The sequence below is a fragment of the Chlorocebus sabaeus genome, chromosome 19 (genome assembly GCF_047675955.1).
Source record: "Chlorocebus sabaeus isolate Y175 chromosome 19, mChlSab1.0.hap1, whole genome shotgun sequence".
Lineage (NCBI taxonomy): Eukaryota > Metazoa > Chordata > Mammalia > Primates > Cercopithecidae > Chlorocebus > Chlorocebus sabaeus.
Window position 1 is genome coordinate 24391921 of NC_132922.1, and position 27526 is coordinate 24419446.

The 27526-nt window shown below is 50.5% G+C and overlaps 2 protein-coding genes across 5 annotated transcripts in view; one reads left to right on the top strand and one right to left on the bottom strand.

Moving 5' to 3' along the window:
- HPS4 (HPS4 biogenesis of lysosomal organelles complex 3 subunit 2) overlaps positions 1-4007 on the top strand; it is a 31124-nt gene extending 27117 nt beyond the window's left edge. For all 3 annotated transcript variants that reach the window (XM_007975234.3, XM_007975238.3, XM_007975235.3), the window contains one exon: positions 2703-4007. In XM_007975234.3, the coding sequence (XP_007973425.2) occupies positions 2703-2874 (172 nt within the window). In that variant the 3' untranslated portion in view covers positions 2875-4007. The remainder of the gene's footprint in view (positions 1-2702) is intronic.
- A 7373-nt stretch (positions 4008-11380) lies between these two features.
- ASPHD2 (aspartate beta-hydroxylase domain containing 2) lies at positions 11381-27042 on the bottom strand. 2 transcript variants are annotated; one of them, XM_007975222.3, is made up of 4 exons: positions 26816-27042; positions 21797-22905; positions 13846-13959; positions 11381-13320 (listed from the first exon to the last, which is right to left on the bottom strand). In XM_007975222.3, exons 2-4 carry the CDS (start codon positions 22680-22682, stop codon positions 13211-13213), a joined length of 1110 nt encoding a protein of 369 aa, XP_007973413.1. In that variant the 5' UTR covers positions 22683-22905; positions 26816-27042; the 3' UTR covers positions 11381-13210. The 2 variants fall into 2 exon arrangements, with proteins under 2 accessions (XP_007973413.1, XP_037863589.2); XM_038007661.2 differs by lacking the exon at positions 26816-27042 and adding an exon at positions 25648-26597 and having other exon boundaries at positions 12843-13320.
- Between the last annotated feature and the right edge of the window lie 484 nt (positions 27043-27526).

Sequence of the window (27526 nt, forward strand, 5' to 3'; positions counted from 1 at the left end):
AGCTACTCAGGAAGCTGAGGCAGGAGAATCACTTGAACCCAGGGGGCAGAGGTTACAGTGAGCCAAGATAATACCATTGCACTCCAGCCTGGGCGACAGAGTGAGACTGCATCTCAAAAAAAAAAAAAAAAAAGGTAATACATGCTGATGATACAGTCATGCAGAATGCTTGGAAATCTATCACGTAAAACATTTTCCTCTCACCTCACCCTATCACACACCAAGAAATAACCACATTTTACAGTTTGGCATGTATTGCTCCAGGTTTTATTGGTTTTCGGTTTTTATTTTTTGTATGTATCGATTAATTATATTTTTAATTATTTTAAGTCTTCTAGAAAATAGGATCCTACTAATGTACAATTTTACAGTTGTCTTTTTCACATTATGGCATAGCTTGAACATCTCCATGCCAGGAGAAATATAGATCTATTGATGATTATTGTAATTTACAGTATTTAACCAACCGAATTTGTTTTTTTCTTTCTACATGCTTCTCTTATGAAACTGGAAAGGGAGTTTGGGCTTTAGAGATCACGTTATAAAAGCCCTGGGAGGCTGGGACCTGAGAATTTGGTTGACAACTGGTAACAGAAAATAAAGCAAGGTAGCAGGTCAAGGGCAGTGCTGGCGTGTGTGTTAGTCCACGTAGCCCTTGGAACCATATGGTCAAGGGCATTATTTTTTATTTATTTATTTTGAGACAGTCTCACTCTGTCGCCAGGCTGGAGTGCAGTGGCTCAATCTCGGCTCATTGCAACCTCTGCCTCCCGGTTTCAGACGATTCTCCTGCCTCAGCCTCCTGAGTAGCTGGGACTACAGGCGCCTGCCACCATGCCCAGCTAATTTTTGTATTTTTAGTAGAGATAGGGTTTCACCATGTTGGCCAGGATAGTCTTGATCTTTTGACCTTGTGATCCGCCCACCTCGCCCTTCCAAAGTGCTGGGATTACAGGTGTGAGCCACTGCGCCCAGCTTCAAGGGCATTTTTTAAATTCTCATTTTACAGATGAGAAAATTGAAGCACAAATAGGATAAGCAGCTTGCTCAGGATTGTATTCTCTTTAAGTGGCAGGGCTAGGATTTGAAGCATTTTTTCCAACTGTTCAAGCACATGTATGACCTTTCCACCCAGGGTTCAGTGTCACGGCAGTGCAGTGTGGTCCAGTGCGAGGGGCATGGGTGGTGGACTGACAGGGAGCCGGGTGGGTGATTAGGATGGTTCCGATGCCCTGTCACCCGCCACACTTGACTGCCACGTGTTCTGCTGCCTCACACTGTTTCCAGCCAATATTTCAATAGATCTTTCTGTCAGAAATGTGTCTTCTGTGGCTTTAATTCACAGCTGCCCCAGGCTGGCAACCCAGAGGCGACTTGCATCTACAGTCACTGGTTTGGGAACTGGCTGTGTTGGGGGGTGTGTGTCTGTTTTGTGGGAGGTGGAAACAAGTAAAATGTCAGCATCTGCTCCACCAACTACCCTGTGGCCCTGCAGTATGTCACCTTTCTTGGAGCTGAGAGGGGTTTAGTGTTGAGATACGTAGCTCAAGGCATTTGTTGAGAGATTATTTTAATAATAGTAATAGAAACAACAGCTACCATTTCTTAACCACTCACCATGTGTTAAGCACTCACTTAATCTCATTCTTAAAAAAAAACACACACACACAGCTTCACTGAGGGCACATACTGTTGCAAATCCACTGTACAGATGAAAAAGCTGGGACTCAGAAATGTTGACTAGCAGCCCAGGACACACCCTAGGAAGTAACAGGGCTGGGATCAGCACCTGAGTGTGTGACTCCAGATCCATACTCATTACCACCTGGGCTCAGAGCCCTCCCACAGGGCTATGAGAAGAGATTTTCCTGTTGGGCCAGTGGGTGCACCCACTGGAGACACTGAAGCTTGGAATAGGGTGGGATTTTTCTCCCTCCTTACAGGGAAGGAGAGAATTGACTGAGGGGAGCCTTAGCAGTCCCTGACTCCACCCTTTTTCACTAGATTTGGGGGAAACTGAGGCCCATAGGATAGTTGGAGAGGCAGGATCCAGAAACCAGGGGGTTTACCTTGGCCTGGAGTTGGCTCCTCCCAGGTGGCTCTGCCTCTGTGTGGTGCCCTCATCCCTCCCTCTGTGTCCACAGGCTTCCTGTCACTTCGTGTCACATCCCACTCCTGTCCTTCACTCCCCCTCAGTCTGTCCAGCTGCCCCCAGTGTGGAGAGCAGACTAGACTCCTTTCTCAGACACTGCCATTGCCTTGTCATAGAGGCAGGGCAGCCCCAGCCACTCACTTTGAGCCTCGGGGTCCTTGTCTGTGAAATGGGACTAAACCACCGCTGCAGAGCTTATGTGAGGGGCAAAGCAGAGACTGTATGCAGAGCACATTGCATAGCTCAGTATATCAACAAGCCGGCACTCCACAGTTCCTTTATGCAGCACTTATGACTCCCGTCTCTGTGGCTGCTGCCACCGTGGATGGGCCCACCACGGACTCTTCCAGCATCTAGTGAGCTGAAAGGAAGGAAAGATGGTATTGGCACTGAAGCCTGAAACTCCGCTGAATAAATAGAATCCCATTCCATGACAGCTGCACATGCCACATTGGGTGTCCTGGGTCCTCTATGACAAGAACCTTACTGAGGTCTCTGGTCTATTAGCACCAGCAGCATCGAACCGTTGTCTTCTTTCTTCTTCCAACAGAAACGCCTCCACGGCCGTGTACGCCTGTTGCAACCCCATCCAGGAGACGTATTTCCAGCAGCTGGCACCTGCAGCACGGAGCTCTGGCTTCCCAAACCCTCAGGATGGCGCCTTCAACCTCTCTGGCAAAGCCAAGCAGAAGTTGCTGAAGCACGGGGTGAACTTGCTCTGAATTGCGCCCAGGAGGTGACTGGGAAGGAGAAAACCAGCAAAGGAAGTTCTGCCTTTTATAATTGAAAAGGCTCCTCTATTTTATTTTTCTTGAAAACATTCCCTCTTTTAGGAACGTAATGATATTTGAGTTTTTGTTACTCCTTTTGCAGATTGGGATGTGTTTGCGGGCAGGGGTTAGTTCTTAAGTCAGGAGACCTAGAGCACTTGATAAGGAACTGTATTTCATCGGTGGCGTTGGGGCCAGGATGGGCTTGGCTCCCTCTCTGCCACACTGAGCCTGAGGTATTTCATATCTCCTGCTACTGTTCCATCCCAGCTTGAACTGGTGCCACAAGATTCCGGGTTGGCATTTTTTCTAGAACCTGATCGTCCACTAGCCCAGTGTGTGTGTGTGTTCAACCCCGACACCAGGTGGGTGGTAGGCGGTGTGACTGCACAGTGAGGAGCCGGATCTGTGAGCAGGCAGACTCCACACCCACGTCGCAGGTAGGTTTCTCCAGTGCGGTCCTGCTGGGAGGTCCAGATCATTCCTGCAGGGAAGCAACAGCACACGGAGACCGCCTGGTTGAATTCTGTTGGAACTCTACTCAAATCTAGGGGTGTCTTCTTTGGACCCACAATGGGGGCAAGCCTTAATAATATGGAAGGGAGTTTGGGCTTTTGAGATCCCTTTATAAAAGCCCTGGGGCTGAGTCCTGAGAATTCAGTGACAGCAGGACCAACCTGTGCTGCCTGTGACTACAAGTGGGCTGTGCGGCTGGTTCCTCTTGAGCGAGTGTCCCTAAATAGGAGTTTACAAGATGTCTGGGGGTAAAAGCAACTGTGCTTTTCAGTGGTGGCTGCGTGAAAGGGAATGACATTCATTTGTGTGTTCCTGGACTTGTGTGGTACTTAAAACCTCAGTTCTATTACATTATAGTCAGACTTTTTTTTGACAGTATGAGACAGATTGCAGGATGAAAATACTTCTCAAAATCTTAACTGAATGTTTACTGGAAGTACTTGAGATTCCATTTGAAAGTTGTATGGTTAATAATTTCATGTCAGTGAACTGATATCTGTTGTTTATGATATGGTGTCTTTTTCTTGAAACAAGCTTCCAAGGACTAAAAATAAAATAGCCAAAAAACACTATTGAGTTCTGAGTAATTAAGTGGCAGCATTTTTTGTGGCAAAGGTAAGGGTTAAGATTGTGTGTGTGTGTGTGTGTGTGTGTGTGTGTGTAACGTGGGCACATCCCTCTTTTCCTTCCCTGAGTTCAGTGTGGCTGGGTAAGGACCGTCTGTTTGCAGGGGTGCCAGGCTGCTACCTGCTGCTCCAGGGAGTACCAGCTGCAGCTGATCCAGTACACCAAGCCTGTGTCACCCTCTTCTGTCACCTCTCTCCAGGATCCCTCCTGTCTCTTGGATCCCATCTGCCTAGATGGAAGAGGATCCTATCTGAAGCTAGGATAAATGTTGTCTTACTCCTCTACTATGTTCTCCTAGAAAAAAATTCATTGCAGGTTCTCTGCTATGGTTGCTGCAGCTCCAGGAAACCCCCGCAATGTCTCGCCTTGTCTTTGACCAGTGGTCCCCAGTACCAGGCCAGAGAAGACAACTTTATAATGCCATTTGTGTTGTACAAATTCTTCCACTGACCCAAAATGGAACCGTACAAAGCCTATCCATGTATATGGAAAAGTCTCATCCACCTGGATTAATTCAGAAAAAGTAAAGTCCTGAAACTTGACTTTGCGGGTGAGCCCCTTTCTTTCCTCCTTTGATCCTGCTTAGTTTCTGTAGTGGAGGTTCTGCTCAGAGCCCCAGGGCACTGGCAGCTGCAGCTGTCATCTCTAAAGCTTGGTAACTGTGGCCCAGAGGCTGCAGAAAAGAAACACTTAGCCCGCTGTTTTCCTGTTCTAATATTTCAGAGGTTTCAGGGGGTCGCTTAGGACACCGTTTATCCCACAGCCCCAGGCCCATCCCCTCAAAATTAGCGCTCGCAGAGTACAGGCCCAGCGACGGATAGCCAAGCAGCATGTTCTTGCTGGAGTGGGCACCACAACCTCCTATGGCCACGTTTCCCAGGGGAAGGCAGTGTTTGCAGGACAGCCCGCCCACCCTGGACTCCTACTTGACACCGAGTGCCACTGTCAGTCATCCAGGACCACAGATTCTAGTGGCTCTTCAGGGCAGAAAAGCCTGTGTTTTGGCTCCGTCTGTGCCAGCCATCTGCCACCTGTGAACTGGAAGGATAAAGGTCCCGTGAGTGATGAATAGTGGTGTATTAGTCCGTTCTCACACTGCTAATAAAGACATACCTGAGACTGGGTCATTGATAAAGGAAAGAGGTGTAACTGACTCACAGTTCCGCAGGGTGGAGAGACCTTGGGAAACTTACGATCATGGCAGAAGGGGAACCAAACACATCCTTCTTCGCATGGTGGCAGCAAGAAGTGCAGAGTGAAGTAGGGGGAAAGCTCCTTACAAAACCGTCAGATCTCGTGAGAACTCACTATCACAAGAACAGCATGGAAGTAACCACCCCCGTGATTCAGTTACCTCCCACCAGGTCCCTCCCACGACATGTGGGGATTATGAGAACTACAAGATGAAATTTGGGTAGGGACACAGCCAAACCATATCAAGTGGCAGTCAGATTCCTCCTGGGAAAGGACCCCCAGAGGGGACGTTTGAGCTAATCAAACTGTCTCCTCCCCTGGAGGGAAGCAGCTAGACTTCTGGGCCCTTGTCACTTCCACAGATAGAGGGTGGTAGCAAGCGGAGCCCAGGGGCTTTGTTGAAGTCGCCTTCCATGGTGTCTCTCTTGCATATTTAACCCCCTTGGTGGTCCTTTCCAATGTGGCTAAGAGGTACTTCCCATGCTGCCCAGTTACTGCGCTCTTAACACCCCGCCCTGCTCGGAGTGGGTGAGTAGCAGCAGCAGGGCTTTCTCTGGTGTGGGCCTGCCTGCCACAGGCCACTTCCCTGTGTGTGCGGTGCGCTGAATGGTGGCCCCGAAGATCAGGTCCCAATCCCCAGAACCTGTGAATGTTGCCTTGTTGGATCAGATGTTTGCAGGTGTGGTTGAGTGAAGGATCTTGAGATGAAGAGATGATCCTGGCTTACCCTGTGGCCCCTAAATGCCCTCACAAGTAGTGCTTTTAGGAGAGGGGCAAGGGGAGGTTACTCACACGGAGAGGAAGGCCGTGTGAAGATGGCAAAGACTGGAGTGATGCGGCCGCCAGTCAAGGAATGCCAGCAGCCACCCGGTGCCAGGAAAGGCAAGAAGTGGATTCCGCCCTAGAGTGTGCAGAGGGCCTGTGACTGTCAACATGCTGAATTCAGTCCCGTGAAACTGATTTCGGACTTTGGCCTCCAGAACCGAGAGCATGGGTTTGTGTTGTAAGCCTCCGGGTGTGTGGTCATTTGTTACAGCAGCCACAGGAAACAAATCCATCCTCATCCTCCTGCAAACTCACCTTCTCCTTGTGATGCCCAGTTCCCTCCCTCTCAGTAGCGCCAAGCCACAGAGCATGGTTAGGGCATGAGAAGAGCTGGGGCCCCACACGAGGTTGCCGTGGTGCGGGGCACAGGGAAGCCTTTAAGCAGGGGAGTGGGACGGGCGCGGTGTCACGCCTGTATAATTCCAGCATTTTGGGAGGCCAGAGCGGGTGGATCACTTGAACTCAGGAGTTCAAGACCAGCCTGGCCAACATGACGGAATCTCCTCTCTACTAAAAATACAAAAATTAGCCAGGTGTGGTGGCGCGTGCCTGTAATCCCAGCTACTCGGGAGGCTGAAGCAGGAGAATCGCTTGAACCTAGGAGGTGGAGGTTGCAGTGAGCCGAGCTGAGATTCATTGCACTCCAGCCTGGGCGACAGTGAGGCTCTGACTCCCCCCCCAAAGAAAAGGAAGAAAAATGCAGGGGACTGACTTGAGCTGATTCTTGTGAGGAAGGTCACTAGCTCCTGAGTAGGGGATAAACTGGGCAAGAGTGGAGACCACCAGGAGGCTGTGGTCGTTCAGCTGGGAAGGGGAATGGCTGAAGCAGAGAGGAGGCCAGATAATGGGCAGACACACATGGGCACAGATTAGGTTTGGGGCAGGGAGGGACAGCCCCAGTGGAGAAGGCAGCCAAGGAGATAGATTCCTGCCCTGAAGGAGCTGGCGGAGGGAGTGGCAGGAAACCCACACTAATACTCAGCCTGTGTTCCCGACACACACAAGCCTGTCCCAACCCCTGAATCCACCGCTGCTCCTGGGGAAAAGGGCAGTGGGTGTGGGAAAGCATTTGTCCCCTGCTTTGCTTCTTGATTCTGACTGCCACCCGGCTCTCTGTGAGGAGACGGGGGAGGGCAGGTGTCAGACCCACGCTTGGCATCCTAGCTTAGAAATAAAACCTACTCTAGATCTTTCTTTCTTCAACATATTTGTTGAGTTTGGGAGGCTTACAGTGAAGATTCTAAGGGCTTCAAGGTGAAAATAGGACACCTTTTCTGTTGATCCAGGATTTAAATGTCCAAACCTGAAATTAGCTGTACTTCCCCTGAGAATAAAACCCAGAGAGTGCTTTGGAATCCTGTCAAGAGCTGGGAGGTGTTTTATGATTGCCTGTATATGCTGAGGTCCAAGCCGAGAGTTGGAACCCTTCTCCCCTGCCCTGCCTCGCTATTGGCTGGGCCAAGCACCCCAAGGAAAGGCCTTGGGGCCCTGGCCACCGAACCCATGGGGAGGAGAGGGAGACAAGTCCTCTGCCGAGTGTGCTGCTAAAAGGCACCTTGTTCATCCTTCCTCCCCACCCAGGCTGGGCCGGCTCCTGTGGCTGTGGCAGGAGCACATGAGCTTTGGTGTCAGACAGCTGGGTTCAAATTGCAGCTCTGCAACTTATTGCTGGAGATCAGGGCAAGTTGCTTTTCTGTCTCTGAGCCTCAGTGTCCTCTTCTTTAAAACAGACAGGAAAAGGAAATGTATGTAAGGACTTGGCCTATCATGGGCCCTCAGCAAATGGAGGGCCCTGTTGGGTGTTCTGAGAAGGCACGTGGCCTCCCAGGACAGGGAGAAGGACCTGGGGGTCAGAGGTGTGGTCCTTCTGCATGCTGAGGCCTGGACGTGTGTCCAGACTGCAGAAGATGCGCTGTGCTGTGAGCCTGGATACTCGGCTTCCAATTCCCGCTCACCCTCCAGCTGGCCGCGTGACCTTGTTCATGTCAACTGCCCGCTCTGAGCCTGTTTTCTCATGTATTAAATGTGCAGTTGACAAGGATAAGATAGGGGAAGGAATCTCGTAGGGTGCACAGTACTCTCCATGCTCAAAGAAGCAGGTGCCCTCACCTTGAACTTGGGGGTGGCTAATGTGTGGGAAGCGGGGAGAGATGGGGAAGGGCAGGTACCCAGAAGTGAGAAGCAATGTGTGTGCCTGGGAAAGAGGCGGAAAGTAAACCAATCCCCGTGTGTGCTGCCTCCTGCCTCCTAAAGCTGCAATCTGCTTGAGTATTTTCCCTGCCATCTGTCAGCAGTTCTAAAATATGTGGCCTGATTCTGTCCTGTTCCCTGTGTTTACATCTGGTTAGCAAGACTCGGCTGGGGAGTTAAATGTTACGGAAGGTTGCTGGCAGCAGGCATGATGGTCCTTAAAAACCTCATTTTGCCGGGCACGGTGGCTCACGCCTGTAATCCCAGCACTTTGGGAGGCCAAGGCAGGCGGATCACAAGGTCAGGAGATCAAGACCATCCTGGCTAACACGGTGAAACCCCGTCTCTACTAAAAATACAAAAAATTAGCCGGGCGTGGTGGCGGGCGCCTGTAGTCCCAGCTACTCAGGGAGGCTGAGGCAGGAGAATGGCGAGAACTCGGGAGGCGGAGCTTGCAGTGAACTGAGATTGCACCACTGCACTCCAGCCTGGGCGACAGAGCGAGACTCCGTCTCAAAAAAAAAAAAACAAAAACACCTCATCTTGTGCTTAGCCTCTGCTACTCATATTTATATCCTGACAATGTATATGGAGTACCTCTCCCATCCACCCAGACCACGACATAATAGCATCTGACCAAAACCTCACTTGACACTCACAGAGTGGATTAGGACTTTTGGTGGCAAGGGATAGAAACCACAACTCAAACTTGGCTTACGAATAAAAAGCACGTTTATTGGCTCATGTAACAGAAAAGTCCAGAGGTAGAGCTGGTTTCCGGCAGAGCTGTGTTGAGGACTCACGTGATCTCCACAGCGCAGGCCCCGCTTGCCTCTGTGGGTTTCTCTCTCGGCTTCTTTCCCTTCACCCCACCCACCCAATAAAAAGTGGCCTTTCTTTCGCAAGAACTTGGATCACGTGCCCAGCCCTGACCCAATCTCTCAGTAGCGCAGAGTTTGGAAGACTGATTGGTCGGATCTGGATCGTGGGCCCAGCTCTGGAGACCCAAGGACTAAGCCTGGGGATGTTATGGTCTTGCAAGAGGCTCATACTGTTGGCAGGACAGGGTTAAAAGCAGTGGCTGCCGGCCAGGCATGGTGGCTCACGCCTGCAGTCCCAGCACTTTGTGGGGCAGAGGTGGGCTGACCACTTGAGGTCAGGAGTTCAAGATCAGCCTGGCCAACATGGTTAAACTCTGTCTCTACTAAAAATACAAAAATTAGCCAGGCATGGAAGCAGGCACCTGTAAGTCCAGCTAGTCGCAAGGCTGAGGCAGGAGAATCACCAGAAGGTGGAGGTTGCAGTGAGCCGAGATTGTGCCACTGCACTCCAGCCTGGGCAACAGAGTGAGACTCTGTCTCAAAAGCACAAAAACAGACAACAAAAAACAGTGGCTGTCCTCTAGAGACCAAGGTTAGGTGGCCTGCCCGGTGTTACACAGGGGCATAGCTCAGACTTTAACCTCCAGGCTGCGTGGTTTCAAAGGCCTTACCCTTCTCGCTACTCACAGCAGCGACCCTCAGCCCGAACTACACGTTATAATCATAACCAGAAGTGAGTTTAAAACAAAGACCCATGCCTGGACCCCACTCTCAGAACAATGAAAAAAGATGCTTTGGGAGTGGGGTGTGGACTTTGGGGTTTCCCACAAGTTCCCAGGTGACTGCATCGTGCAGCCACAGTCAAGGACCAGCACACCAGGATCACTCCTCTCCCCTACAGTATGCTACAGAGCACTCAATGTTAGAAGTTCAGTCGCTGTCACCAAGGACAGAACCCAGACAATCTGGGTGACTCTAGGGGCTGATGAGCAAGTGCCTGGGAGAAATGGTTTGGGATCAGAAGACCCGGGGTGTGACCTTGTACAAATAGTAATTGGTCTGGCCTCGAGTACACGGGAACAGAGGGAGCTTGAGGCCAATCCAGGCTGTCTCGGGTGGAAGTCAGGATTTCCCGTTTGCAACCAGCTGGCTACCCTTTCTCACCTTGAGCCTCCAGAGCTACAAGATGTAAATTAGTTTAGCAATTGCCTAGTTGGCAATGCACACTTGGGGAGGGTGAGAAACATCGCAATCCCAGGCGAGTGGCGCTCTTCCCTTCCGCTCGCTGTGGCAGCCCGGCCAGGACTGCTGGCTGGAACCCCGCTTGCAGGCGAAAACACGCGACAGCCCGGCTGCTTCTAGGGCTCCTGGCTGGGAGACCCCCTGTCTCCCTCTCTTCTAAAGGGAAAAACATGAAAAACGTAGCTACTGAGGGCCATGTTTCTTCCCCTGTGATTAGACACAGGCAATTCAAAGTAGCCACTGGCTTCTCTGGCCACACCCACTGCTGTCCCGATGTATTTTCCCATCTCTTCCGTCTGGCCACCTTCCTCTTCACCTGTTTCTCTACTCCGCTGTGGCAGAAAGGGAAACAGTGTTGTTGGGTGCCCTTTATATGCCAGGTACTGCACATAGCCACAGAGGAGAAACTGAGGCTGCGAGAGGCTGAGGGACTTGCTCAAGATCCCGAGGGTACAAACTCCTGGCACGGAGTCCTAGATCCTCAGCTTCTCGGAAGCCAGAGTCCTCGTTCTTTGACATCTATTGCTCATTAACATACCCTAGATGTGCTCTTGTTGTCCCCACCCCGCTAGTCCCATTACTTTGGGACATTTTGCTTCATTCACTATCCACGATCAGTTCTATTGACCCACCTGTCTCTGTGACATGACTCAAAACACAAGAGCCTCAAAGTCACTTGCCCTCTTCTGCCTGGCAAGTCTTTGTTTTTTTGTTTTTTGTTTTTTTGGACAGTGTCTTGTTCTGTCATGTTGGCTGGAGTGCACTGGCGCGATCTAGGCTCACTGCAGCCCCCGCCTCCCAGGTTCAAGTGATCCTCCCACCTCAGCCTCTCAAGTAGCTTGGACTACAGGTGTGCACCACCACACTCAGCTAGCTTCTTTGTTTGGTAGAGACAGTGCCTCACTATGTTACTCAGGCTGGTCTCAAACTCCTCGGCTCAAGCGATCCTCCCCGCTCAGCTTCCCAAAGTGCTAGGATTACAGGCGTGAGCCACCGAGCCTGGCCTAAGTCTTTCTTTACAACAGATGACCTCATCACTTCACTCTGGTTTTCAGCAAGATCCTTTATTTATCTTCTGTTCCTCAACCACGTCACATGAATGCAGGTAGCTAGGTACCTGCGCGGGCTGTTGGTTTTGTAAACGCAGAGCAGAGTAGTCAGGATGTGTATAAATCATGCACCTTAGTGATTCTTTAACAAGATACTTAATGAGTAAAAAAACTTCAGGTGTGTTTGAAATGTCTGCCTTTTCCTGCATTCTCGTCCCTGACAAATATCTGTGTAGACATTTTACTCAAATGTAGACATGTGCTCTTTGCACACTTGCTAGTACCTGCCTGGTGCATTTTAATTGTGTTTTCTTTGGATGGTTGTACCTCTTAGAAGCTGTTGTTTTCCATTCGGGTCTAAACACTGGACCTGCACCTGCGACCAGCTGTATATTCCAAATCACTCCTCGGCTTTATAAATCTGACACTGCTCATACTATATTATTCAGAAAAGGCATCTCTAGTGTGGCTGGCTGGCTATGCTTTCACACATCAGCTAACACAGGCTATTTCTAGACTGAGTGCTTCAAACTGGTCTCCTGGGACCTTTTCTTTCAGGAAGAGATCCACATGTTCTTCACAGGAGACCAGAAAACCAGCACAATGGCCACGGGTCCTCTGGGCGTGTAGGTCGTCTCTGTCTCCTCACTAGCACACACTGGCTTGGGCCATCATCACGCAGTGCACACCTTTGTGCTGTGACAAAGATACAAGGCCAACTCTTCCACTATCTCCGAGTCTAGTGTTTGAACATTTATGTACAGACAAATAAAAGAAAAAAAAAAAAACCAAAAACCATAGGCAACAGAACTCCAAAGCAAAACAGAAACTTTGGCCAGATCTATTATTCTAGTTTTGCCAGAGAAAGGCTTTCCCCGAATGTCGCTGGGTGAGTGAGGTCTTATCCCCCTACAGCTCCTATCAGCCAACCTGGTGGCCTTAACGTTCATCATCATGGACTCAAAACAGCTAAAACTGGGAATTTTCCAGGCCCAGTTTGGCAGTAGGGCTTCTGTAGGCAGTGAGGTAAGTGGATCACACGTTCCGTGGCTGATCTGTGTGAGCCGAAGCTTGGCGCTGGGGGACACCAGCTTCAGCTTTGCAGGAAAGCCGTGTTTAAAGAGTAGCCTCTAGTCCTGCCGGCCCAATGCTTTTGCCATCAGGGACCTGACAAGGTTTAGGGTGAGGTGAGCGATGGTGACAGCATCCCTGGGCTGGAAGCTGTGCACCATCCTGACCGTGTCTGGCAGCCTCTCCACCCAGCTATGAAGCCAGTCAGGTGCGGGAGCTGCAGACTGTCCCTCTGCCCTCGGGCGGCTGAAGGGTCCCCTGTGTGCCAGCATCAGAGGCCAAGTTCTCCAGCTCTCTGGTTTGCAGTTTTTAGTTTAGTTTTTTTGTTTTTTTGTTTTTTTTAAGATGACCACAAGAAGTTTTTACATTATTACATTCAGACAAATAACCATTTAGTTACTCTATTTCAGAGCACTGAAAAAAACAAGTAGCAACAGAAGACTGACTTACAAGGGCTCTAAATCTCTGGTCACAGAATCAAAGGAATGCGCTGTTAGGCCGGAAAGGAATCTCCGAAGCAAATGATTGGAAGGGAGAAAAAAAAAAATCTAAGGAAATACAAGCTGAAAAGTTTCCATTTACAATAACCAAAGGAAAGAGGGACCTGACATGATATAAAATCCCAAAGAAGAGCTTTCCGCTGAGGCAGGTTTCTGAGCATGGAATCATCACACCGGTAGGGACTGGACCGGACCACAGTCTGTCCAGACCCCGCCTCGGCCCCTCTTGCCGACTCCAGCACAGGAAATGCTCTCATCGTCCCGGAGCAAAGATGAAATCAAGGGCCTGCCGTTCGGCCGCTGCGACATTTGGATGCCACAAATCCACCATGAAAACCACCCGAGGGCCATCCTCTGCTGAACCTGGGGGGGAAGGAGGGGTGAGAAGAGAGGTTCAAACTACCCTGGAGCCAGGACCCAGGGTCCAGGCAGGGCTGGACCCTACGTGCTCAGCTTTGGGGCAGGGACCCATCCTGTCCCTCGGCTCGGATCGGATCACCTCCTCTCTCACTGAGAACATAAACCTGGCTTCATGGGCTTCTGAGCAGGGTGGACAAAAGGAAATGGGGAGCTGGAGGGATCGTTACGTGGGAATTTTTAGGGCAGTGAAACTCTTCTGTATGATACTGTCAGGGTAGGTCCATGTCATCATCCATTTGTCAAAACCCACAGAATGAATGGACAACACCAAGAGTGAACCTTAACGTCAACGATGAACTTTAGGTAATAACAACGCGTCAATACTGTGTGTGTGTATGTGTTATGGGGTGATACGAAGGGGCCTCCTTGGTACTTTCTGCCTGATTTTTCTGGAAACATAAAACTTCTCTAAAAAATAAAGTCTATTCATTGAAAAACAATAAGGAAGCGGGAAAGGCAGCCACTCACCTTCGTGGAATGCAGCGTGCAGGAAAGAGTCATCAAACAGAAGGCAGCGCCCTTCTGCCCAGCACTGGGGCTCTCCCCCCACCACCAGCTCACAGCCATTTGGAGTTTTCAGACCTTGTAGGAAAACCAGAGAAAGGAAAGTGAAGGCAGGCAAGATTCAGGGAAGGCCAGGAGGCAGGGGGTGATTTGCCTTAGTGAGAGTTTTTGACTTCTAAAGCACCTGACCTGCCTCAGCCCCTCTGGAGCCCGTGCTATGGTCTGAACGCTTGTGTCCCACAAAATTCCTACGTTGAAACCTGACCCCCGAGGTGATGGTGTTAGGAGGTGGGGCCTTTGGAAAGTGATCAGATCACGAAGGCGGGGGCGTAATAAATGGGAGTAGCACCCTTATAAAACAGGCCTGAGGGAGCTTCTTTACCTCCTTTCACATCTTTTTTTTTTTTTTTTGAGATGGAGTCTCTGTTGCCCAGGCTGGAGTGCAGTGGTGTGATCTCGGCTCACTGCAACCTCCGTCTCCCGGGTTCAAGCGATCCTCCTGCCTCAGCCTCCAGAGTAGCTGGGAGGCACTGGAGTAGCTTACAGGTACCCACCACCTCACCCGGCTAATTTTTTTTGTTTGTTTTGTTTTGTTTTGTTTGAGACAGAGTCTCAAACTTTCTGGAGTGCAGTGGTGCGATCCTGGCTCACTGGAACCTCTGCCGCCCAGGTTCAAGCAATTCTCCTGCCTCAGCCTCCCGAGTAGCTGGGATTACAGGCACCCGCCACTATGCCAGGCTAATTTTTGAAGTTTTAGTAGAGTCGGGGTTTCACCATCTTGGGTCAGGCTGGTCTTGAACTCCTGACCTCGTGATCCACCCGCCGCGGCCTCCCAAAGTGCTGGGATTACAGGCATGAGCCACTGCGCCCAGCCAAGTTTTTGTATTTTAAATAGAAATGGGGTTTCACCATGTTGGCCAGGCTGGTCTCGAACTCCTGACTTCAAGTGATTCGCCTGCCTCGGTCTCTCAAAGTGCTGGAATTACAGGCATGAGCCACAGCACCCGGCCTGACATCTTTTTTTTTTCTTTTTTTTTTTTAGATACAAGGTCTTGTTCTGTTGCCCAGGCTAAAATGCAATGGTTCCACCATAGTTCACTGCAGCCTCCACCTCCTAGGCTCTAGAGATCCTCCAGCCTCACCCTTTTGAGTAGCTGAGACTATAGGTGTGCACCATCGTGCCCAATTAATTTAATTTTTTTTTTTAAAGATGGGGTCTTGCTGTGTTGTCCAGGCTGGTCTTGAACGCCTGGCCTCAAGCTATCCTCATACCAAAGTGTTGGGATTACAGGCAAGAGCCACTGCTCCTGGCCACCTCCTTTCACCAGGTGAAGTCACGGTGAGAAGGTGTCGTTTCTGAACCAGAAGCAGGCCCTCACCAGACACCAAATCTGCTGGCACCTTGATCTTGGGCTTCCAGCCTCAGAACTGTGAGTTCTACATTTCTGTTGTTTATAAGCCACCATCTAGATCCTCACTGCGCTCTTGGCAAAAATTCATTCCTTCGTTGGCTTCATCTATTCTGGGTCATGGATTCCTTTGATGAAAGTCACAGACTGACATTTGTACTACACTTTGAAGCCCAACCAGGGGACCCCCAGAAATCGAGGGAGGTTGGGTTTAGAACCCTGCCTTACCCAGTAACTGTGTTTACTGTAGTCTCACCTCTAGGACTATCTCAGTTACGATTAAAGAATCAAAGGCTCACACAGTGTTCTCCTCTTTGGGTTCTAGCCTTTTAATCCATTTTGAGGCTGGAGGATGGCGTGCTCTTTGTCTGCCCTCATTCTGGGAAACTGGAGGACACTTCTAAGGTAATGGCTGAGGTTCAAGAGGAAACAGACTGGAACATTTGTAAGAAGCCGTATGTTCGGCCAGGCATGGTGGCTCACACCTATAATCCCAGCACTTTGGGAGACCGAGGGGCAGGCAGATCACCTGAGGCCAGGAGTTCGAGACCAGTCTGGTCTCAAACATGGTGAAACCGTCTCTCTACTAATAATCCAAAATGAGCCGGGTGTGGTGGCAGACGCCTGTAATCCCAGCTACTTGGGAGGCTGAGGCATGAGAATTGCTTGAACCCAGGAGGCAAAGGTTGCAGTGAGCTGAGACTGCGCCACCACCCTCAGCCTGGGCGAATCGCACCACTGCACTCCAGCCTGGGCAACAGAGTGAGACTCTGTCTCAAAAATAAAAAAAAATTTTTAAAAAGCTGTATGCTTCCAAGGCCAGTGGGGTCTGGTTGGAACACTGCCATGTGTGACCCTCAGTCACGCTTTCCAACGCAAGGGTCTACAGAAACACTTGGCCCCCATCACTACCTTGATGTCCAGAAAAGAAGGGGCCATCGTGGCTGTCTGGTGATTTCAGAATGGGTCCGGTCAGCCCGACAGCTCTGAGGAAGGCCCACCCAGGGGGAAGCAGAGTCCTGGAAGAGGAGCTGGGATGGGTGGTGGTCTCGTCTGTCTTCAGTGACTCACTGTGACCACAAGGACCCTGGGCAAGTTGGCATTCCCCTGACTGAATGTCCTTGAGCACAAAAATGAAATAGCTTTCCTTCCAGCAGCCAAAGTATTTTAATGTATTCTTTGAACCAGAAATAATGGTTCCAGGAAGTACGTTCAGAGTAATAATTCAAATAAAGAGGCCACATGGCAGAGAGAGGAGGACAGAGGACTTGGGGACAGATGAATGGTTGCGACCCTTATGTGCTGTGTGACTTTGGGCAAGTCACTCAGCCTCTCTGAGCCATACCCTCTTCATCTGTAAAGAGGGGACATTAGCATACTGAACCTTCCAGGGCTGCTATGGGATTTTATCCTTGTTACCAATAACTGAAGACCTACTGTGTCTTCCTACTCAGCTTTGTGCTAAATACACACTTTACAGGCATCGCTTCACCCACTTTCCAGATGGGGTAACTGAGAAGTTAAATGACCTGCTAAAAAGTTACCATTTAGTGTTGCTGAGTCAGCCTGGCTCCAAAGAACAGGCTGTTATAAAACTGGACATAATGATATAAATGCTAGTTGTTATACTATTAACAGAAGAATTAAAGTGATTGTGGATTTTTCTTTATTATTACTCCTTTTTGAGATGGAGTCTCGCTCTGTCACCCAGGCTGGAGTGCAGTGGCACGATCTCAGCTCACTGCAGCCTCTGCCTCTCAGGTTCAAGCGATTCTCCTGCCTCAGCCTCCCGAGTAGCTGGGATTACAAGTGTGCACTACCGTGCCCCGCTAATTTTTGTATTTTTAGTAGAGATGGGGTTTCGCCATGCTGGCCAGGCTGGTCTCGAACTTCTGGCCTCAAGAGATCCACCTGACTCGGCCTCCCAAAGTGCTGGGATTACAGGCTTTAGCCACTGTGCCTGGACTGATTTTCTTGTAGTTAATATGGGTGATGGTTAATACTGAGTGGCAACTTGACCGGATTGAAGGATACAAAGTATTAATCCTGGGTGCCTCTACGTGGGTGTTGCCAAAAGAGATTAACATCTGAGTCAGTGGGCTGGGGAAGGCAGATCCACCCTTAATCTGGTAGGCACAATCTAATCAGCTTTCAGCAAATATAAAGCAGGCAGAAAAACATAAGAAAGTGAGACTGGCCTAGCCTCCCAGCCTGTATCTTTCTCCAGTGCTCGAAGCTTCCTGTCCTCAAACATCGGACTCCAAGTTCTTCGGTTTTGGGACTCGGACTGGCTCTCCTTGCTCCTCAGCTTGCAAACAGCCTATTGTGGAACCTTGTGATCGTGTGAGTTAATACTTAATAAACTCCCCTTTACATATATATATATATTATACATAATATATATCTTTATATATATCCCATATATATACACATATATAATATACATATATACACACATATATACACTATTGAGAGTTGAAACATATTAGGGTCCTCTTAGAGGGACAGAACTAATAGGATACATATACACACACACACAATATATATACATATATATACATATATATGTGTATATCTGTATATATGTGTGTATATATTATATATATTGTGTGTGTGTATATATCCTATTAGTTCTGTCCCTCTAAGAGGACCCTAATATGTTTCAACTCTCAATGCACCTTTCATTAAATCAGCTGAGACTGCTCATCCTGACAGAAGCCATGATTTCCCGCTACGGTTCACAGCAGCTGGAGGAGTTAGGGCTGTAAAGACACCCAGATGGAGGGCCTCACAGGCTACGTTTTCCTTTTGCGTGTGCCCCTACTGACTGGTTCAGGTGGCGAAGGCCTTTAGGAATGGGCAGTTCTCTGCAGGGACAGCCACCCTGGGGTTTCAGAAGGAAGCTCCCCTTTCTCTGGGCCACGAAATGATTCATCGCCACACGCCATGGTGCAATAGAAAAATGGCCTGGCCTGCTGGCTCGACACCCCCCTGCTTCTTGTTATCCGCCTCCCCTTCATTCTGCTCCTGCCCCCATTCCTGCCTGTTGCCCACAAACCAGCTTAGTTGGCAGAAGAGCTCAATTCTTCCCTAAACAGATCATTCCAGTGGCTCTTGGGGACAGTGACAGGCCCCACACATGGCCTCAGATAGTACCATATGCTCTTCTACGGCTCCGTGTTTGCTGCTCTGCCCCTAGCGAGCCCTGCAGGAGGCAGGAAGGAGGTTAGAGAAAGGGCTCTGTCCACCGGCGGCCCCCACTCTTCAGGCGGCCGGCAACCGGGCACTCAGGGTGGACAAGGGGAACATGAGTTGATCTACTGTTACCAGCCAGCTAGACCACCTAGAAATCTGATGACATGCAGAAAAGAAACACAAGAGTCTAATTGTGCTTCTTTAGCTAGAATTTGCTGAACATACTCATGCATTTTCATGAAGTGTCTGCCTCCCTGGTAACATCTGCCTGGTGAGTTTCAGAGGAGTTTCAGAGGCGGTTTTCTGGAAGTTTGTGGCAGTGCAGTTGGAATATCCCAGCATTGTGTACGATGCTGAGTGGGGGGTGGGCCTGAAGCTGTCCTGTGGTCCCATATGAAGTCAGGACCGGGTGATGCCACCTCTAGAAGTAGCTCACAGCAAGGCTCAGCAAATATGCCTTGAACAAATGGGCTGTGTTAGTGAGGAGCAGTGGCTGGGGCTTCAGTGTTTCGCAGGGACAATTCCATCAGTCACAGCTCAGGCAGAAGGCAGAAGAGGAGAAAGCACTGGCATTTCAAGAGCACAGTTCTGGAACCACAGGTGCCTCCACCTTCAGCCAGGTAACCAGCAGAGGTGTGGCCACCAGGTACGCACCAGGCTTATCCTGCTTCTGACCTCATTCTCTGGACTCCCTCTCTGTCAACACACATGGTCATGTAAATCTAACACACCTTTGTTTCCTTCCTGGGTGGATATTAATGTGGGCAAGACAGTGTAAAGAAGGAAACGCTGAGAAAACCCAACCAGGGAGCTCGCCTTGGCCATGGAGAACAAGCCACACCACAGTGGGATGTCTTCCAAGAAGGTTTCCTGCCATCTACGGGAACATGGAGGGCCTACTTTTTCTGGCAAGTACCTAGCTGGGCTGAGAAGGAAATGACAGGCCACAGGCCACAGTGTGAGCCAGTGTGGGCATCATGTTTTACACACACACACACACACACACACATGCATGCATATTGTACAGATAAACAACAAGCATTAATCTACAGGAAGCAGACCCCAGATATTCCTTGCTACCATCGCTTCCTACTCACACCTGTTTGAAATTCTACCACATCAGTCCCCAAATGCCCTTCCTTGATGTCATTCTGAAGTTTTAAAACAGTACATAAAGGCAAACCTTTCAAAAGAAGAGCATCACTCCCCATTGCCCGCGGCCTCCATTCTCAAGCCTGGCATCAAGGGCCTCTGAGGTTTGCTCCCACCTGACCTGTCCAACCTCAGCCCACACTACTGGCCTCCCCAGCAAGCCTAGACCCGGCTTCCCCTAGCCCCAGGGGACGACTCCACTCCCTCGCTCCACCCTGGTGGCACCTGATTCCTGTGTGGGGATCCTCCAGCATCAGATCCACCTCCCCAGGACACCCCTCGCACGGCAGTTTTGCTAATGACCATCACCTGGATTATCATCCCATCACTTAGATTAGCTTACTGTCCACTGCCCTCTACCTGCCACGCATTTTACGCGTATTACTTCCCACTCCTCAAAACAGCCCGCAAGTGGGAATCATGATCTCTGTTTTAGAGAGGAGAAAACGGAGGCTGAAGGAGGTTCAGAGCCCTGCCCAAGGTCACTCAGCAAATGGGGTAAGGCCAGGACCTGAGTCCAGATCTGTTTGCTTCCAGAGCCTGTTCCTTTCCCACTGTTTCCTGGGGGTAGGGTCCATGTCTTATGGATCATTTTTCACACGGTCCAACACAGTCCTTGATAACAGCTACTAGCTCCCATTCATCATATGCTGTCATGTGCCAGGCACCCTGCCAAGGGGCCATGTAAGATGCCACTCATTGAATCCTCTCAACAATCCTGTGGAGTAAGTAACATCTCCCCATTTTACAGAGGAAGAACTGAGGCAGAGAGAGACTCAGTGACCTGCTCGAAGTCTCACGGCTGACCGCTGACTGGGAGTTCAGGCCCACTCCCCCAGAGCCTCCACCCAGTCCACCCTTTACTCTTGAAATTCCTACCATGTCAATTGCTCAAATCTAGTTATATTTCTTTCTTTTCTTTCTTTCGTTCTTTTTTTTTTTTTTAACGCAGTGACATCCTCCATCCAAACCACATCTTACTCAGAATCTCCACACAGACAGCAGGAGAAGCAGAGCTGGTAAGGGTGAAGAGGGCTCGGGGCCCCCAGCTCCGGCTCCTTCCCAGGCAACCCTGAGGCTCCTCCGCAGAACATGGTTATGAAACTCCTGCTCCAACCCATGCACCAGGTTCCTCCGCTGCTCTTCCTTCCTCCCTTCTGAAGCTGAGGCAGCGTTGCGAACTTTCTAAAGCTGGACGCTGCTGAAGCTGTCTCTGCACACTCTAGTCTGGGATGCTAACCGGTGATGCCACCATCCCACAGACCAGCTTTTTATCGCCACTCACCAGGAATAAGGCATTCTGTGGAACTAATATCTCCATGACCAAGTTGTTTTAAGCCTACTTTTATTGAATACTTGCTCTATTTTAGGCTCTGTGTGCATACATACTTTACAATACACGTTATCTGATTTGATCCTCAGAATAACTCTTTAGGGGAAGATCTTTTTACCTCCACTTCCCAAATGATGAAATTGAGGCTCAGAGAGGTGAAGTGACTTGCCTAAAATAGCACAGCTCGTGGTGGGGCCAAGATGCAAAGGCCGTCTAACTCCAGATTTTGTTTGCAAAACCACAGTCACACACACAGTACACATATGACCAATTTTCTCAGAATCAGAGTAAAAGAAGCTTAGTACTAAGGATCATTTCATCCTTGATGACTGCAAAGGCGCTGAAGTATCTTTCACAGCCTCCTGGACAGCATTATGAACCTCGGTAATCATTTTAACAAGTCTTTGGCTCTAGAACTACACTGTCCCCATACGGTAGCCACTAGCCGTATGTGTCACTGCTATTTAAACTAAAATTTAGTTCCTCAGTTAACAGGAGCCACGTTTCGAGCACTCAATTAGTCATATGTGTCTAGTGGCTACCATTTTGGACAATGAAGATGGAGAACATTTCTGTCACTGCAGAAAGTTCTTTGCACAGAGCTGCTGTCAGAAATTAGGTTTGCACCAATCACAAGATTTCTTTTTGACTCAATCTCTGCTGTCAAAATTGTTTACATGCAATTCATCAGTTTTTGCTCAAAATGAACAATGTGAAAAGGCACAATTCTGACCATTTGAGCTTTCGCGATGTTTTGATTCCCATGAGTGAGAGAGGCTGAGCTTGCAAATGTGCATGCCGGGAGACCCCCGTCCCTGCAACATACCTAAATGGCATCGGATGCGGATGTTGGTGGGTCCATAGTGCTCCGTTATCACAGTCCCAGGGCTCAGCACAGAGATGCACGCGTTCCCAAAAACATTGTTCCCAATACAGGTCCGAAGGCTTCCGAGCAAGCGGTACGTCCGTGGACACTTCCTACAGTTCCTGGGAACACAAACCCCCTGATTGACCAAGTAAAAGGTGAACCACTCCCCGCTGGGGGTGCTGTTCATTTTCCATCCTTGCGGGAGGCTGCAGTTTGAGAAAGCTTTGTAGAGGGTCTCAAACTCGCACAGGATGGTCTGGAAGTTCCGTTCCAGCACTTCCACGTCATGTTTCTGTGCATCCCGGGAGAAATAGGGCGTGGTGGGCAGGTCGGGAAGGAAGAAGACCTCGGGCTTCTGGATGGAGGGCCGGCTGTTGAGGTACCGGCCCTGCTCGCGGATGCCCTTGTGGATGCGGCCCATGCCGGACCAGGAGTAGCGCTTGGCGTACTCCTGCAGGTTGTGGTACAGCTTCTGGTTGAGGCCCTCGTTGTGGGTGCAGCGCACGCACTCGGGGGACTGGCAGTACACATAGCCATTCTGCAGCCCGTTGGCATCGGCCGCCTGCATGAGGGAGTTGACGGAGACATAGGGCCGGGGCTGCTCCCTGCCCACGTGATAACAGTACCACACGAACAGGACCAGGAGGCAGGCCACAGTGATGACAGCGGTGGTGTCGCAGTCCCGCACTGACTGGATGCCGGTGGCGATGCAGTCCCTCAGGCCATCCAGCGACCAGCTCCAGGCCACCAGCCACTCGAGCGACATCTTGGGGCAGTCCTTACTGGGGGTGTGAAGCAAGGTCAGACAATCAGTCCTCGGGGGTCCCAAGGGCGCCCACACCATGCAGATCAGCGTGGGGGGGAAGGAGCGACTGGGGCAGGGGGAGGCATGGCTGCCACCAATCCTCAGATCCTGCCAGGGGCGGCATTGATGAACGACAAGGTCGGCCGTGCCCACTGCTCCACTTCTGGCAAAAGTCACTGCAGTAGGGTGGAAGAGGCTGGTTTTTGTCACATTATCAAGTGCCGTCGGTCCCTGTGAAAGGATTTGTTTAGGAAAACCAAACCTGGGATGGAAAAAAAAAAATCAGCATAAATTTTACACCTGGAAAAGTCCTCAAATGAAATGTAAAGTGTTAGATCATTCTGTGGGATCCCAGTTGGTGCGGGTCACACTTTGCAATCTTGTGTATTGCCTCCCCATTCTACTGCCACTCCCATTTCCCAAAAGGCCGGTAGCATTTCATCTGTGTCAAGCACTGCTTATAATTACAGCAGTCCCATCTGCTTTGTGCTCTCCATAGGAGGGTGCTATTATCCCCATTTTACAGATGAGAAAACTGAGGCTCAGAGAAGTAACGTAACTCATAAGAGTTACACAGCCACGGCGGGGACTCAAACACCATCTGACTTCAAGGCCCATGTCTATCCATTTTGCTGTACTGTTTCATCATAGGTATTTAATCAATTCATATACTCCTGTAATTGCTGTACCTTTAATTCCAAAGAATCCTGGATTCAAAAGCATCTTAAAAATGGCAAAGGGACTTAAAAACTGCATATTCTCCATTTCACTTTCTCTTTGCAAGCATTTCATCATCCTTATTTCATTCTGCTGCCCTTCTGACAGAGGTTGGGCTAATACCAAGTTGGAAGAGGAAGTGGGCACTCTGAGGTCATGCCTGCAGCAAAGGGCGTTTTCTGTCTACCCACTTGGAGACTACCTACTGGCCTCACCCACAGGGTCATGAAAGGAAAACAAGGGAGGTAGAATGAAAATAAAAGCCCTTCCAGGTCTCTGCCTCAGTTTCCCACAGCCAACAGCATCTCCAAAACAGCCAGAAATGCTTTGCTACTTACCTAGCTGGGGGTTAGGGCCAGGACCCGGAACCCTCATTGTCCTAATAACCTAAGAGGGCCTGAATGTCATGCTGCCTAAGTCTCTAAAACCCCAGCCATGTTTCCCAGCATTCTCCACACCTTTTGTTCATCCTGCTTCTTCTGATACCATGAGAACAGCCAGGTCTCTGCTTCTACAAGCCTGATACTCAAGGAGCACAGCGTAGAATATTCCTTTTGTACTTGACGCTCTCACTTCTCTCTCAGAAATATGGGAGGGCAGCTTAAACAACGGAAAAGTTGTACCCTCCCTTTTCCCAGGGGACTAAATTTGGCCTGAAAATTCTTGCAGCGTCGTAGCAGAGAGGAGCCAAATGAGAGATGGGCCCAGCTGAGGATTCATCCCAACCTTGGGCAGATCACTTCTCCTAAGCCTCAGTTTTTCTTTCTTTCTTTCTTTTATTTTTATTTTTTTGACGGAGTTTCACTTTTATTGCCCAGGCTGGAGTGCAGTGGCACGATCTCAGCTCACCGCAACCTCTGCCTCCCGGGTTCAAGCGATTCTCCTGCCTCAGCCTCCCGAGTAGCTGGGATTACAGGCCTGCGCCACCACACCTAGCTAATTTTGTATTTTTAGTAGAGATGGGGTTTCTCCATGTTGGTCAGGCTGGTCTTGAAATCCCGACCTCAGGTGATCCATCCACCTTGGCCTCCCAAAGTGCTGGGACTACAGGTGTGAGCCACCATGCCCAGCTGCCTCAGTTTCTTTATCCGTGAAATGGGGTTCATGTTCATCTCACCGGATGAAGATGAATGATGGCGGATAGACAATGATCAAGTCATAATGAGCACCCAATATATGCAGGCGACGGCTAGGATGGGTGACATCCCATAACGAGTAGCTGGTATTCCAAAGGTGGGGCATGGGAGAAAGGTATCGCAAGACTCAGAATTCCAACAGTTAAAGGTAAATCCTCTTGTTGCCCCATGTGTCAAGTGGATTTTTTGTCCCCAGACTTGCTAAGCTAAAAATGAAAGGGAAGCCTTAGGTGCTCATTAACTGCCTACTTGCTTCTTCCCAGTTTCGGTTGAATAATCACTTGACTATAATGTTTAGTAAGTCAAAAACACACATGCTGAATATTCATGGAAATTTTTTATGTTTCTAGGAAAAATACAAGAGTGGGGAGGTTAGAAGCTAAATTGTTGTTGTTTTTTCTTTCCCACACGTTCTCAATTTCTTCTCAGATTGAGGAGATGAGGAAAAGGCTATGACTCACTAGAGGTTAAGAAATCCCTTCAGCCCCCTGTTTCTCTCCTTGTTAGACCATAAATTGGCAGCTGTTACCTCTTTAGGAAAACGAAAGAAAATCCAGATGAAAGATGTTTTGTTTGCAAGCCACCTCCCAAACAGAACCCCAGAGTTCCTGAAATTCAGTGTGAAACGATCATCTATGTGACGCCAAGCACTTTCACTAAAAGGATTTCCCCCCACTGAGCTAAACCCCTAACTGGAACTTTTCAACTGGGTTTGTCAGGAGGAGAGGTTTTTTTCTTAAATGTTCTAAGAGTGAGATGGTGACAATTTAACAAGCAACTGTGAAGTGTGAGTTCCCATCAGCCCTGCTAATCACTTAAGTCAAGCAAAATGCAGACACAGAAAACGGTGGATGATGGAGAAACCTCTCCACTGGACACCCCAGCCCTTACCCTCTTCTCAGGAAAGCCTCCTTCTGTACAGACCCAGCCATGAGCCCTCCCCAAGGCCGAGCTGTAAGCAAAAGAATGTAAAAGATTCTGAACCCCAGCTTCAGACCCTCCTCCCGAGATCATAAATAGCACTGAGAGCTCAAGTGAGGACTTTTCATAACTGTCAGTCACTTTTAGTCAAAATATGCCTATAGGCCCCTGCACCCAGAGGTGGATTTACAAGCTCAAAGCTGAACTGTGACAATAAAAGAAACACTTACATTTGTAGAGTGACTGGCAGTTTATTAAGCACTGCTTCAAACGTTTGATCCTCACAGCTACCCAGTGGGAAGGGGAGAGACTCCCCTGACAGCTCCTTGCCCAGTGACCACAGTAGCTTCCAGTTTCCTTCACGCATTTGTTCACTGTCATCTGTGTTATTTCTGTCCTCATCAGGGATGGGGACATCTCACCGCAGCTCTGCACTTTAATAATATGCAACCCCAGATCTTCCAGCTCAGTTGGCTCTGGGGAATTGAGTTCAAATCCATGGCCAGTTGGAGGGCAAGTCCAATCCAAGACAACTTCTGACACCATGAACACCTGGGAGAGCTGGTCTCAGACCTGACCTGGTCAATCTACTTCAGATGTCCATTCCCAGAGGCTGCCCAATGCCAAAGAGTGTCTGCTCACCCTCAGGATGAAGCCAAGTCACCCTGGAAGCCCCCCAGTGAGCAGCACAGCCCTGGGCAAGGTGTGTGATGCATGTCACCCTCTCCACTCAGAAGCCAGAGATATGCCCTGGGGCCAGCCCTTCCTGGTGCAGACCTGGGGACCTGCCCTCTCTTGGCCAGCTTCTCAGCACCCACCTGCCCTGGAGAGTGGGAAAGAGGGGAGGGCTGAAGATGGGTTAACACAGATGGTGACCACCAGGAGTTCAGGAGAGGAGGGGGATGGGACGATGGAAAGGTGAGTGTTGCCAGGAAAAGTGGGCGATCAGCTCAAGATTGTAGAAGGAGGTTTATGGCGCCTGATAATTCGTGGGACAGGGGAGGAGGGTCACCACGTGAAATATGGGAAGTGGGTGATTCTGAGGTCTGGGAGAGGGGGACAGGAGGTGAGGAAAGAGGGGTCACAGGGGAGGAGGCAAATGGAGCAAGGGACCACGATGGGGCAGGGAGGAGAAGCAGGAGGTCTAGGGAGGGTGATGCTCGGCTCCGAGGCGGCTGCACTAAGCACGTACGAGCGCTGGCCTCGGCCGGGCCAGGATGCGGGCGCCCGGGTCCCGGAGCATCCTTGGCGGGGGCGGCGGCGGCGGCGGCGCCGGGAAGGGAGGGCCGTGGGCCTGCAGCTGCCCGGCTCCCGCCTCCAACCCCCGTCCCGGGGTCGGCCCGGCCGCGCCGCCCTCCCGCCCCAGCAGCCCCAGCAGCCCCAGCAGACGAAGCTTACCTGCGCCCGGGCGCGCGGGCGGCTGTCGGGACCCAGGAGACGCCGCCGCCCGAGGGCGCGGACCTGCGGACGCCCCCTGCCCGGTGCCGCGGAGCCGCCGCCCGGCCGCTGCCCAGCCCACGCCGCTGGAGTCCAAGCCGGAGCACCAGCCGGAGCCCAAGCCGCGCCGGTGCCCCCGCCGGTGCAGACGCCGCGCTGCGCTCCGCGGGGCCGCGAAGACCACAACTCCCACAATGCCTCGCGCGCTGGGCCGGCGGGGGTGGGGGCGCCGGAGGGGCGGGGCCAGCGGGGCGGGGCCGGGGACCCCCCTGCACCCGGCACCTGCGCTAGCCCTGCGGGAGACGACCCGAGGCCCGGCCCGCCGCCGCTCCAGAGGGTCCTGGCACTGCGCCCCGAGACGCAGCGCCCGCCCAGCCCGAGGGTGCGCGCAGGCGGCGACAAGTGTGCAGTCATTCATTAAGAAAGGCTCGCGTCGCTTCCTCCGCTCTTTCGTTTTTCGCTCTTTCTCTGTTTTCCCTCCCTCTGTCTTTCTGTTCCTCTCTGAGTCGCCCTCGTCTCCATTTCCTCCTTTTCATTCTCTTTCACTTCCCCGCGACCTCACTTCCTCTCGCCCTAACGCCTTCTTTCCTTTATTGATGGACTCAACATGGACTCTGAGGCCCTCGGGCACTTGGAATGAAACCGCAAGTCAAACCAGATTCTTAGTCTCAT